Source organism: Myotis myotis, unplaced genomic scaffold, assembly GCF_014108235.1.
Source record: "Myotis myotis isolate mMyoMyo1 unplaced genomic scaffold, mMyoMyo1.p scaffold_m19_p_5, whole genome shotgun sequence".
NCBI classification, from domain to species: domain Eukaryota; kingdom Metazoa; phylum Chordata; class Mammalia; order Chiroptera; family Vespertilionidae; genus Myotis; species Myotis myotis.
The window spans coordinates 48401030-48414358 of NW_023416357.1; the positions used below are offsets into that span (position 1 = coordinate 48401030).

Below are 13329 nucleotides of genomic sequence, written 5' to 3' on the forward strand. Positions count from 1 at the left end.
TAGTTCTTTTTCATTTTTATATTTTTCTTTGAAGAAGTTTAAGACAAATATTTAATTTATTCTGAGATTGAGATAATTTTCCCAAATTTACAAGTGAGACACAAAATGTAGTGACTTGACCATAGTTATGGAAATGGTTTCTGCTAAATCTTGGTTTTACCAGAGGGCTTAGTTTCTTTTGAAGGAGTTTAGGGGGTGTCAGTATAGACATTTTCCTTTGAGCTCTATCAGCCTAAGTTGTTTTCATATTTTAGACAAAGATAGCTGTCCTCAAAGATTAGAGCTTGCTTATTGTAGACATTAAAGAAAAAAAATTACCTTTTTTTTTTTTTTTTCTGCATTGGCAGGGAGGTCTAATTGGACTTCTAAAGTTTTTCTAATATTGTTTTATGATTCAACACATCTTCCTTTATTCAACAAATATTTTTAAAATTAATATTATATGTGCCAGGTTCAGTCTGTGAGTTATAACTGCCACTGATAAAAGCAGAGTAGAAAATTTAATTTAGGTGTTTTAGCCCACAGATAAATGGTAATCTTCACATTACACTCAGAGTATCTTCATACCCCTAATATAACCCTTCACTTTGTGTTTTTGCAAATATTCTAGATTCCAATTGCATTTCTTACTCTTGTTGTTTATTTGAAAACAGTCACCAGCAAGATTATCATTAAAGAGATATAATAAAGCTTTGACTGTAAATATTTAAACAGTTTTTTCTTTCATTTCCTTGTATTGATGCTACTGTAACTATTTGAACAATGATTAAGTGTAGCATTTTTATTAAATTGAATTTTTTAGGCAAATATCCACTAAGGAAGTGACTCCTTAGGGAGTGTTATATCTTTGGTATGGGGAGCATGTTTTGAGAAGATGTATTACACATTTTTTATATAGAATAAATTATAGATTTCTCAAAGATAGTATGTTTTTGGCAGCTGAGGTTAAATATAATATATAATGATTCTTTATGAGAAATTGCCAACTGGGGACTCTCAGTCTCCTGGTATGTAAAATTTTTATGTTTATCAAAAAAATCATAGGTTAAAAAAGATTGAGAGATATTGTTTGAAAGTAGACCCAAGGACTAATGATCAGGATATAGAGTTTTACATAGGTTCTTTAAATCTGTGAAGTATTTAAATCAAGTTATATCACATTAGATTTGTGATTTATAAAACAGTTTTAGCTGCATATCCTGATGCTATATGCAATTTAAATAAAATGATTATTTTTATCTAATATGATAATTTCTTTTTATTTCTAATTTTTAAAATAAAATAAAGGCTGTATACGGTAACAGTTTAATTGAAGTTCTTTTTATGCTTCAATAGTAACTTTAAAACATCAGTGCAGATACTTTAAAAATATTTTTGTTACTATGATTCACCTTGATAATTTGAAGTAAACAATAAAGATAATTCAAGAAATTCTAAGTTTTAAGACCATTTGATTTTTTTTTATAGAACAGTCCAACACTTATAATAGGGGGATGTTTTAATACTTTTTGAGGATTTATTGTTGGACAATTTAATTTCAGTTTATAATCATAATCAATAATTGGCATGTTTTGTTTTTTGTGTTCAAAGCTTATTATGAGCTTTGGGCATGAAGGGAGTCAGTAATATTCAGGAAGCAAAGTTATTTTTATTTTATTTTTTATTTAAAGTATTACATATGTCTTCTTTTTCCCCATTGACCCCCCCTACCCCCCCGCCTCCCCCAGGACAAGCCCCCACTGCTCCAGTGTCCATGTCCTAATATGCGTGCATACAAGTCCTTTGGTTGATCTTCTTACCCAAAGTTATTATTTTAGATCAATGTTTCTGTCTTGAACTTAATACCCATTTTAATGCCAAGATCTTCCAGAAGGTACACATATATAACTAAAAATCACAAGTATATCTGTTATACTAATATATCAGTCAAGGTCTTTAGTTAGGTATTTATTATACACTAGTGCCCTGGTGCATGGATTTGTGCACATTGAAAGGAAATTAATTAGAAGAAATATTTTAATATCGCTATTTTCTCCTTGCTAATGAAAAGAAAATAGGATTCTGCAGAGTCTCCTATCTACCTACTCCAGGACTTCTGTGAGGATCAAATGAGATGCACGGGAAAATGCTTCACAAACATTTGGTTAAACTATAAAATTTTTGCACCTGGCTATAAAACAAGTCGGATTCCTGGGCTGAAGAAATTCCAAGGATGCTAGTCGCTAGGGAGAGGAAGCCAGGCATTGGCTACGTGACGTCATTACCCAGTGCCTACAGCGACTGTTTCTGGGTCGGGCTGGGCTATGGGCTGCATTTTGCGCCATGGGGTCTTGGCAGCGTTGGTTGCGATTTGGTGGGGTGTCACTCTGGGGTGGTGGCAAGGCCTGTGTCCCACTTGGGGGAAGCTGAGTGTTGTTTTGTCAGCACCAGGTCCGTGGTGCCGTTTATTTTTAAATGGCTAGTGCGCATCATGGCAGCTCCTGCGTTGAGCGTCTGTCCCCTGGTGGTCAGTGCACATCATAGCTACTGGTTGGACAGACAGACACTTAGCCATACACACACACACACACACACACACACACACACACACTCTCTAGAGGCCCGGTGCACAGATTTGTGCACTGATAGGGTCCCTCGGTGGATGTCAGAAGCCTGTTTCAGCCAGATCCCCGTAGGCCTGGCGGAGGGACCCCACCAGTGCACGAATCTGTGCGGCGGGCTGGTTTTGGCTGGATCCCCGCAGGCCAGATCCAGGGACCCCACAGGTGCACGAATCGGGTGGTCATTGCATGTCATAGCTACCAGTGGCTTTTATATATATAGATTAGTAATTGTGTAATGCCTCTTGTACCTCTATTGTCTCATGGTGAGTTCACGAGATAAAGGAAATTGAATAAAATATTTTAATCTTGATATTTTGCATAAAATACAACAGGAATTTAAGATCAAGTACACAAAAATAGGAACTTAAAATTGTCCTTAATTTTGTCTTTGATTTATAAATCTGCTCTTTGGTGTTACTCCACTGTAATAAAGAATTACCAGCTTTATATACTAAGGAAGTTCCATGTACAGTAGGTCCTCGGGTTACGTTGGAGATCTGTTCCTACAGTGTGACGTAACGTGATTTTCACCATAAGTCGGAACCCACCTACATAAGCACCTAGGTCACTCACATGGAGCACTTACACAGCAGTAATGAAGTGAAACAGCAAAAAAAATTTTAAAAGAAAGATAACAATTCCTAACCTTTACTTGTGGTAAATAAATAATAAAAAACATAAAACACATATGTACATACATTGAAATGACAGAACTTTTTATTTTATTTTATAAATAAATGGGAGATGGCGACGTAACCACGAAACGACGCATGTCGAGTCTGATGTAACCCGAGGACTGTCTGTATTTTCACAACTAAGTAAACTTCTGTCCTAGAGTTTCAAAATTTTGTCCAGATCATATATTGTTAAATTTTAGATCTTTAAGGAACTTTCAATGATCATTAGTCTAAACTTTTCCTTTTAGACGAGATCGGGCGCGTTCAGGGTGGTATGGCCGTAGACTAAACTTTTCCTTTTAGATTAAAAAACAAACATGAAAAAAACTATGCTCTTCAAAGTTAAATTTACTTGTCAATAACCTCAGAGGTAATGGCTGAAAGACTAGAATTTTAGAGGAATGCAATGTTAATTGTTCTTTCCCTTCTTCTAAATACTGTTTAAAATTGTTTTTCCTATTAAGTTATAATGAAATTCCATGATTATTTCATTATTTTATTTCAGTCTTATGCACAGACTTCCAGGTAAATGGGCTGGTTTTTAGAAAAAAACTAAAAATAATCAGTGTGAGAAGTTTAAGGTGTTTTTTTTTGTTTTTTTTTTTAAATAAACAAAGGAGTCAAGAATAATACTAACCATTTATTATAGCAAAAGTAGTCATAGTAGTTCAGCAGTTTTGCCTGACTTATCTCTAAATATTAAATATCTCAATGTAATATCAATGTTTATTGTTTTCCTTGGAATGTGTCAAATTAGAGTCCAAGTACCAGAGGATATATTTTGGGTGACTAACATTAAAAGTGTAAAAATATTTCATAAAAATTACTTCGTAGATTTGTTACCATGACCATATGAAAATTCCAATCTATTTCTAAGTATACTTCTGTTTCTATCAATCCAGGAGACTTTTATAGGCATAGTACGAGTGATGCCAGAGTTTTAGCCAGTCATCTAAGCAGAGCATCTGGTAGTATGTTAGGTAGAATGTAGTTAAACTGAGAGCAGAAAAGTTAAAACGACAAAAGGTACTACTTATTCCTCACATGTTTGTCAGATAAATTTGAGGAGTTGAGTTCAAATGAGTCATTTTGGAGTAGATCATTGTAAGACCAAAGTAAATAATCAGCTTATTGATGAAATAGGAAATTAGAAAGTAGCCGTTAGTGTCATTCTATTTTCCTATTCTAGGGCAAAACACTAAAATGGAATAAAGTTTTATTTTCTCACAGATGTCATGTGCTTTGTTATGTCCAATCTTGGTTCCTTAGTATGTAGAGAAGTAATAAATTAATCATTTGTTTCCATTGTCCATCTTACTCTTATTTTTCTAAGTATTTGATTGCAGTAAGTGTTTGTATCTTGAACATACTGACAATCCGGTGGTAGAGAGATGGGCAGAAATGGAAGCACTTAATTAGGTGAGATGATTACGCCTGAGCTTATAGAATAAATTGAAAACTAAGTAAATGAATTCTTCTGGAGAGACTGAGAAGTTAAAAACAATTGAGTTAGAACTGGAAAAACTGCTTCAGAGTACAATGTAAATGTTCATGTTACAAAGGTATTTATAACTTCTAGTAACTCAACTGTCATTAATATTTTTATGGTTGCTATTTTTATTCTAATCTTATAATTTTTCCCCTTAGGTGGTATCATGGAAAACTTGATAGAACTATGGCAGAGGAACGCCTCAGACAGGCAGGGAAGTCCGGCAGTTACCTTATAAGAGAGAGTGATCGGAGGCCAGGGTCCTTTGTACTTTCATTTCTTAGCCAGACAAATGTTGTCAACCATTTTAGGTAAGTTTTTATTTCTATTATGAGGCTGTATAATACAACTGTTTTGCTATACTATTCGTAAAAATATCTATTTTAATAAAGGTGAATGACTCAATGACATTTAAATAATGGATAAGGAAATTTGTTTTCATTTAAATGATTTATCAGCGATTTAGAATAGACGTTGAATGTTTATATTTTTGTTTAAAAGCCAGTATCATTACTGGTGTTACTGTACTAATCCCAAATGTAATTATTACTTTTAAAGTATAAATTCTTTAAATTAAAAGGAAACTTTGAGTGGTAAAGTGGAAATACAGAATAACAAAAAATACAGGAAACAATTTTTAAGAGTCAAGGTGTGTGCCCCTTAATTCATTTTAGCTACACTGTTCTGAAACTCTTTACAAATATTTATTTCAATTAAATGGGCATGTAGGTATTTGCAAATATAGATAATCAAAGTCTGTATGTATAAATATATATACATACTTTATTTGCTTTTATTTTTATGGGCATGATTGAAAAAATCATCTAGTGCCTATAATGTTAATGGATAAAATGTTTGTATACCTTGATTTTTAGATTTTAATATAAACTTTAAGAGGTCTGTTATATTCTGCACTGTATTAGTACCACATGTAGAATGGAAATTATTATACTGTGTAAATATTTCAAGAGATCTATAAGCTGCTTTTAGCCAGAGGTTTTTATTAAAATGCTGTTGAGTCATTCATAGGGAAAATGAGAAGACATATGTGAGGATGGATTCACAAATATTTTAATGAATTATGTAATTGAGATTTATCATGTGTTAACATATATATTTCTTATGAAATGCATGCATATATATTTGCAGAAGAAATAACCTCAAGTAATTAGCATATGGTGAAGATACTAATAAGTAATGTTTTAATACAGGGATGCAGTTAAAAGAGTATGAAAATTATGGGTTTATAATTATGGAACTTGGTCTTCAAAATTATCTCTAAAGGTTTTTGTTACACTGTATTTTTTCCTATACAAATAGGATTATTGCTATGTGTGGAGATTACTACATTGGTGGAAGACGTTTTTCTTCACTGTCAGACCTAATAGGTTATTACAGTCATGTTTCCTGTCTGCTTAAAGGAGAAAAATTGCTTTATCCAGTTGCACCACCAGAGGCAAGTAAAACTTGAATAAAATATCTTTCAAAACTTTATTATTTCACTTTACTAATTGGAGTATCTCTCATTCAGTTTCTTGTGATGTTTATCCTATATAATAAAAGGCTAATATGCAAATTGTCCCCTTGGGAGTTAACTGACCAGGAGTTCGACGGCTCGCTATGATGTGTGCTGACCACGTTGGGGGGGGGGGGGGGGCGGCACGGAAAAAAAGGAAAGCCTGGTAGCTGGCAGCCAGGGGAAGGAAGGCCCGATTGGCCCCAATTGCCAGCCAGGCTTAGGGACCCTACCCGTGCTTATTTGCCACAGTAAAAGGTCAGGAATTGTTATCTTTCTTTTGAATTTTTTTTACTTTTTCACTTCATTAACTGCTGTGTATGTGCTCCATGTGAGTGCCGTAGGTGCTTATGTAGGTGAGTTCCGACATAAGGCGAAAATCGCATTACATCACACGGTAGGAACGGATATCCGATGTAACCCAAGGACCTACTGTAATTTTGTATTTAAGTTACTTGATTTTTTATAATATTGTATAGTGATAGCCTAACAAATGCCTTCTACATATATCTATATCTAGATATATATCTATATATATCTATATATAGATATATATATATATACACCCCCACACACACTCTAATAAAAGACAAACATGCAAATTGACCATACCTCTGCTATATCTTAAGCCACGCCCACCAGCCAATCAGAGCGACTATATCCAAATTAACCCAACCAAGATGGCAGCTGGCAGCCACGGAGCTGAAGCGAGTAGGAGGCTTGGTTTCTCCAGTGATGGAGGAAGCCAAGCTTCCCGGCTGGCTCTGAGCTCCACTCAAAGCAAAAAAGTTCAATTATAGAAGATAAATAAACCCTAGATACCTGCTTTCAGCCGGCCCTGGCCACGGAGCTGGAGCGAGCAGGAGCTGGCTCTGAGCTCCACTGAAGGCAACAAAGTTTCAATTATAGACGGTAAATAAATCCTAGAATAAAAAAAAAAAGAAAAAAAGGAGAGGCTAGGAGCTTCCGTTGCCGGGGGGCTTGGCCAGCCTGAAAACAGCCCTCAGCCATTCACCCAGACTGGCCTGGCATCCCAGTGGGTACCCCCCCCTCCCCCCCCGCCCAAAGGGGGTGTGGCAAGCCTGCAAACAGCCATCAGCCCCTCACCCAGGCTGGCCAGGCACCCCAGTGGGGACCTCCACTCTGAGGGGGTGTGACCAGCTGCAAACAGCCATCAGCCCCTCACCCAGGCTGGCCAGGCACCTAAGCGGGACCCCCACCCTGATCCAGGACACCCTTCAGGGCAAACCAGCCAACCTCCACCCATGCACCAGGCCTCTATCCTATATAATAAAAGGGTAATATGCAAACTGACCCTAACAGCAGAAAGACTGGGAATGACTGTTCACTATGACAAACACTGACCACCAGGGGCCAGACGCTCGATGCAGGAGCTGCCCCCTGGTGGTCAGTATGCTCCCACAGGGGCAGCTCTGCTCAGCCACAAGCCAGGCTGCCGGCTGCCAGTATAGCGGTGGTGGTAGGAGCCTCTCCCACCTGCTCAGCAGCGCTAAGGATGTCCGACTGCAGCTTAGGCCTGCTCCTCACTGGCAAGTGGACATCCCCCGAGGGCTCCCGGGCTGCCAGAGTGATGTCTGACTGCCAGCTTATGCCCAATTCCCCAGGGAGCGGGCCTAAACTAGCAGGTGGTCATCCCCCAAGGGGTCCCAGACTGCGAGAGGGCACAGGCCAGGCTGAGGGACCCCCCTGAGTGCACAAATTTTTGTGCACTGGACCTCTAGTATATATAATCAGAGACTTCTCTCTCTCTCTATATATATATGATCAGAGAAAGGTTAATTTATATGTTCCATATAGTTTATTTCAAACTAGAGGCCCAGTGAATGAAATTCGAGCACAGGTGTGGTTCCTAGTCTGGGCTGGCGATCGAAGCGTGAGCGTCTGGTGTGGAAGGACAGGTCCCAGCTGACCTTTGGGCCTTGGGCAGCACCTGAGCCCCTGTTTACCCCCTTCAACCTGAGTCACGGCACCCAGAGATGCAGTGAGCACGGCTGGACGCCACAGGCCGGGGCGCAGCGTGGGCTGCTGGGCCGCCTAGCAGCGCTGCACAGAAGCTGGGTGAGCAGTGCGCTCTCTTCTGGCCAGCCTTGCAGACCGGCTTCTGCGTGAACCCATGGGGAGCCTGACCGGCCCCTGCAGTCCCAGCGGCTGCAGCCCAGCTCATCCAGAAGAGGTCGCGCGGATGCCCAGCACCTGAGCGCTGGGGCTTCCCTGGCACGCAAGCCCTGGTGTCCCAGGGGAAGTTAGGAGGGGGAGTGAGAGCGAGTTCGGTGGACACCCCCTGTTCTCACTGCACCTCCATCCCCGTCACTTCCACCCCTAGGTAGCTGGCGAGAGGTTGCAGTTTCCCTCCCAGGCGCCACCACCCACCTCCAGTTCCCCATTCCAGCCCGGGGCCTGGCCCTGATCAGGTGATCAGGGTCTGCCAGCTGCTTGTCGCTGTCTGTAGGGCCATCAGTTGGGGCCAGGCTCCCAGCATGGGTCTCTCAGTGCCTGGGAGCCAGGTGGCGGCCTGATGCTGCTGCTGGTGGCCATCTGCGGGGCAATCGGCGGGGCAGTCGGGTCCTGCTCGCACCGGCCTTGGCTGGCGCTGCCTGCTCACCATCCTGCCACCGTCCCACTCTCGTTGGGGCCCGTCGGGGCTCATCGGGGCTGGCAGCGTCTCCACTGCTGCCTGCTGCCAGCACTGCGTCGCCAACGCCTGCCCTGTCCCATGCCGCCCCACATCATAGCAAGCGGTTGAACTTCCAGTTGAACTCCTGGTCGAACAATTTGAATATTAGGCTTTTATTATATAGGATTTACTGATTGCTCCTAATGCTTGATAAAACATAAGTTATACTATTGCAAGAATTTCTATAAAAATAACAATAAAAACAAGACAAACATTTATAGGCTTTGGGTATTTAGAGCATCAGTAAGACATAGTTTGAATGAGTCTATTGGTTTTTATTGGCTTTCACTTTGTGTGGACATACTTGATTTGACTTTGCTATAAGAAGGTTATTTACTTTTGTAAATCATTTTTTATGGTTTTTAGCCAGTAGAAGATAGGAGGCGTGTTCGAGCCATTCTGCCTTACACAAAAGTTCCAGATACTGATGAAATAAGGTATTTATAACATATTCTCATTTGTTGGCATTTGAAAGACTTTGCTAACTTATTTCTCTTGGATCAGAAAGGTTTTGGAATTTGAGGAAATAACATGCAGCAAGGTAAAGGTACTTTTAATATTGAATCTGATGTTTTGTAATCATAGTTGGCTTGTCTGTTTAGATTGTGGATTTGGATCAGAGTGGCCACAGTGAAGATGACAGGAGAAATAACTTAGCTTTTATTAGACTATCTCTGAAAGTAAGGAGAGTTCTGTTATATTCTATACTCTATTTTAATTTTATTACTACAAGACATCTGTTTCTCAACTGTTCATGATAATACTAAGACATTTGCCTTTTTCAATGTGACATTTGCACTGATAGTACAAAAGCAATTGACAGTAAAACTGCTGGCCTTAGCACAAGTCAAGATAGTAGCTGTATACCAAGCATGTCAAACTAGCAGCCCATGGGCCGCATGTGGCCCACAACAAATATTTTTGAGGCCCAGCCAATATAATGGTATGTAAGAAATGTTTTAATAAAAACTTTGTAACTTAATTTTGACAATATCCTGTTATATATAATCTATAACAATAAAAGCATAATAAGCTAATTAGACCGACGTCCTTCCAAATGAAGCTGGGACTGCAAGGGAAGCCCCGGTCCCAGGTGCCTGCTGGCGGCCAGAGGGAAGCCCGGGCCCCGGGTGCCAGAGGGAAGCTGGTGCCGGCAGCCAGGTCAAGGAAGGCCTACTCTTGCACGAATTTCGTGCGTTGGGCCTCTAGTTACTAACAATGAACTACAACGTTCGCTAATGACTGATTACTATAATCGTGTTGCATTCATTTCCCTTATGCCCCTTACGTGCAGGCGCACCATATCTCTCCACAAATACCAGCAGCAAATATTTTAGCAGCCGATTGCCACACCATCAGTCTTATACTGACTTGTTTGGTGTGCGCAACAGGAAATATTTCCCTTTCGGAGATAAGAAAAATAGGTTTATTTGTGTTACACTTATTAATTTGTACAGTTATTCAGTTGTCTGGTAAGTTAATGTTTAAGAAAAATATTAATTTTTATTAAAATGTTCTATTATTTTATGTTAACGATTATTCATTTATTTCAGCCCCTTGTATTCAGCATGTCTCTGTCGAAATAAACCTACATTGCTATGAAAATTGAAGCTTTTGTTTTTTTTGTGGCCCACATAAACTTGAACCTTGTTTATTTGGCCCATGTTAGCCTTTCAGTTTGACATGCTTGCTGTACACATTTGCAGTTAGACAAACAAAAAAGCCAGTTTCACTTAAGGTTGTTGTTGTTTTATTATTAATTCTCACCCGAGGATATTTTTCTGTTGATCTATTTTTTATTTTTTATTGTTTTCAGAGAGGAAAGGAGAGGGAAAGATAGAAACATCAATGATGAGAGAGAATCATTGATCGGCCGCCTCCTGCATGCCTCCCACTGGGGATTGAGCCCGCAACCTAGACATGTGCCCTTGACCGGAATCGAACCTGGGACCCTTCAGTCCGCAGGCCCCTGCTTTATCCACTGAGCCAAACCAGCTAGGGCTTTCTATTAATGTTTAAAGAGAGTGGAAGGGAGGGGGAGAGAAAGAGAAATATTGATGTGAGAGAGACACATTTGATCAGTTGCCTGCCGCACGAGCTCCCACCAGGACCAGGGATTGAGCCTGCAACCATTGTATGTGCCCTTTACCAGAATCGAACCTGGGATGGACCTTTCTGTCCAAGGCTGATGCTCTATCCACTGAACCAAACTAGCTAGGACTTAAGATTGTTCTTGATGAGACAGTAAGAAATACTTATTTTATTAAATCTCAACCCTTGGCTATGCCTCTTTTTTTTTTTTTTAAGTAAGTTTACCTTTTTTTTTTTTAAAAATACTTTTATTGATTTTTAGAGGGAGAGAAAGAGAAACATTGGTGTGAGAGTGCAACATTGATTGGCTGCCTACTGCCTGCCCCTTTATAGGGGATTGAGCCCACAACCCAGGTATGTGCCCTGGTTGGGAATTGAACTGGCAACCTTTCAGCATAGGGGACGATGCCCAACCAACTGAGGCACACCAGCCAGGGCACTATGCCTCTTGTAAATATTCTGTGTGATGAAATGGGAAGTATTATACGAATAAAGCTAGCATAGCTGTGAAGTTCAGTATCTTGAGGAATAGCAGTGGGTTCAGAGCTGAAACAGGTGCTGCTTTTGTGCACACCATTTTTACTTAATACAATGACTAAGAGGCAAACTATGATTATTCATTCTCAAGTATATGACTTTTTTTTTTTTTTTTAAAAGAAAGCAAAGTGAATATGTTACTTCAAGGGAGATAACTGGCAGTATTTTTTTGCCAGTGACAAAATTTAATTTGAGCTTTCAAGCAAAAATTAGAATTTTGGAAATCTTATATCTGCCTTCAGGAATTTGACAGCTTTCCAAATATGTAATGAGAGTGGTAGAAATATTAAAGAATATGATGTTTTGATAGTGTATAATGTGTTTACATCTGGAAGATCTGCATAGCTCAGTGAATCAGTATTTTCTAAATGATCCAGCATGATGTTACAAAATTATGTATAAGTAAAAGATCCATTCAAAGTATGAGATCTGTCATTGGAATGGGTACAGAAAGTTTATTGATATATAGTTTTGGATTCCACATTACAACTAACGTTAAAGAAAGTGACACTTGTTGAGTTTTTGTTAAAATATCATCTGTAATTATCTGAAAGGCTATTAAAATATTCATCACTTTCACAACTACATATTTGTGTGAAGTCAGATATTCTTCATGTATTTTAAGCAAAATATCATATTGCAACAGATTAAATGAAAAAAAGATATGAGAGTCCATCAGTTTTTAGTTAAGCCAGACATTGAGATTTGCAAAAACATAAAACATGAATATTCTCACTAAAAACAACAACTATATAATTATTTTTCATACTCTTTGTTACTATGTAATGGGGTATATTATTATTAGTAGCATAGTAATAAAGGAATTAGTATATATTTTAAAATATTTATATTTCAAATTCTAATATGATTAAGTATCAACAGCTATAATCCATATAAATAAAAACCTTTTAAAGTATCAATTTTAAAGAATGTAAAGGTGTCCTGAGAGACTGCCTCAGAATCGAGAAATACTGATCTAAGAAGATGAAAATTTTAACAAGAATTTGAATTGTATACATTTTAATTTTACTATATAAATATGTATGAAGTTAAGAGTCTTTTTGAAATTTGGATATACCTGTGAAGTTTTTTAGGTAAAAATATCTGAAGATTGATGAGATTTAGCAAAGCACTTTAACCCCTTATGGTGAAAAATGCAGAATAATATAGAACGAATCTTTTAATTATATTGTTTGTGCTAAGAAGTTTTTTTAATTTTTAACCCTTTGCGGTCGTATTAAATTTGGACATGGGTGTCGTACTGGTCGGAATTAATTTCCATTGAATGAGCAGTGATACATAACATGCAAGATTATGAAGGATAAACAAGATTTATTAATTCTTTTTTGGAACTACGTCACTACTAGTAGAATCACTGCAAACGTTACCACTTTCTACGTCAGAGTCAGTATTCAGGTGCCAAAATAAAACTCTTCATCGTTACTTTCAGATTCGCAGTACACTTCTTTCGGTAACTTTCTTTTTGCCATTTTGGAGTATTTTGAAATATCTTAACAAGCGAGAATGCCTAATTACAGTTAAACGTAATTTGTAAAGCTTTATTTGAAATTCTGCGAAGTATCTCCGAAGTTTGTCGATTTCTTCACTCTCAAAAGGCGACTGACTCACCACGGTGTTTTGCAGGGCGAGTGTGGAATGACCGCGTTTGTTTATATTGAGTTTCGATATCTCCGATTTGTTGGGGCAATGTTTTGGTTCAT

The 13329-nt window shown here is 38.4% G+C and overlaps 1 protein-coding gene across 5 annotated transcripts in view; it reads left to right on the forward strand.

The window, feature by feature from the left end:
* RASA1 (RAS p21 protein activator 1) overlaps positions 1-13329 on the forward strand; it is a 107825-nt gene that overhangs the window by 42454 nt on the left and 52042 nt on the right. For all 5 annotated transcript variants that reach the window (XM_036307975.1, XM_036307974.1, XM_036307977.1 and 2 more), the window contains 3 exons: positions 4928-5080; positions 6090-6225; positions 9347-9417. In XM_036307975.1, coding sequence (XP_036163868.1) covers positions 4928-5080; positions 6090-6225; positions 9347-9417 — 360 coding nt within the window. The remainder of the gene's footprint in view (positions 1-4927; positions 5081-6089; positions 6226-9346; positions 9418-13329) is intronic.